The following is a 925-nucleotide window of genomic DNA, read 5'->3' as shown; positions in this document are numbered from 1 at the left end:
CCGTGACAATGGGGGCCAGTGTGGTGCTCTTGGCCACTGTGACAGGGCTAGGAGCAGTAGGTACTGTGACCAGTGTGTCCACCAGTATCCTGGAACATATGAAGAGGTCATCAGTAGAAACTATAGCCAGTCGCATGATGTCAACTCTCATCAAAAAATGGAAGGTTCTCCTAGAGATACTCAAGAGCAACCCCACAACAGAGAAAGTCACAAAAGCTGTACAATGCATTGAAATGCACATCCATGACATGCAGACAGGCAAAGCCATTTCTGACTCTGCAGCAAACATCTTGATGGGCCTTATGATATTATCATCCCCATCCATCCAAAAGAAAGAGGCAGGTTTCAAAGCCCCAGCTTTTACAATTACCAAAGGAGGCCAGATCGTGGGTTTGGCCACTTCAGGGGTCTTCCTCCTGGTGGATGTGGGCTTCCTGGTGAAGGATTCAAAGCACCTGCATGACGGTGCAAAGGCAGCATCAGCTGAAAACCTGTGGCAGCGGGCCAGGAAGCTGGAGAGGAAGCTGGAGGAGCTCACCCAGATCTATGAGCGTCTGCAGGAGGACCTGATTCAGCCACCCCCAGAGCAGTGTGGGGTCCAGGGACATGTGAGAGGCTAAAGTGCAGAGGTACCTTGTTAGAGGGAAGAGCTGGAGACCACATTAATAAAGCTGGGTGTTAGGAATTTGGCATTAGTTGAGCACATCAGGGAAGGGATGGATGTAGGTGATAGATGAGGAGAGAGAAGGAAGGGGCCTGGAGCCTAGATTAAGGGAGGAGGGGGGACCAGAGAATGAGAGGTGGGGAGAAAGCACTTTTTTTCATACTAAGAACGTTTTATTTTGTATTGGAGTATAGCCAATTAACAATGTTGTGATAGTTTCAGGTGAACAGCAAAGGGACTCAGCCATTCATATTCATGTAC

At 48.9% G+C, this 925-nt stretch overlaps 1 protein-coding gene across 1 annotated transcript; it reads left to right on the top strand.

Annotated features, from left to right (window-relative positions):
• Window positions 1-5: 5 nt before the first annotated feature.
• On the top strand, window positions 6-910 carry LOC104987501 (apolipoprotein L3-like; the record flags this gene model as incomplete). The annotated part of the gene is made up of 1 exon (XM_010838473.1): window positions 6-910. A coding segment is annotated over one exon (615 nt), but the record flags the coding sequence as incomplete, so codon positions are not given.
• Window positions 911-925: the final 15 nt, after the last annotated feature.

This window comes from Bison bison, unplaced genomic scaffold (genome assembly GCF_000754665.1).
Source record: "Bison bison bison isolate TAMUID 2011002044 unplaced genomic scaffold, Bison_UMD1.0 scf7180017864095, whole genome shotgun sequence".
Taxonomy (NCBI): Eukaryota; Metazoa; Chordata; class Mammalia; order Artiodactyla; family Bovidae; genus Bison; species Bison bison.
Note: the sequence above shows the minus strand (reverse complement) of the source record. Positions and strands in the feature narration are given on the sequence as shown.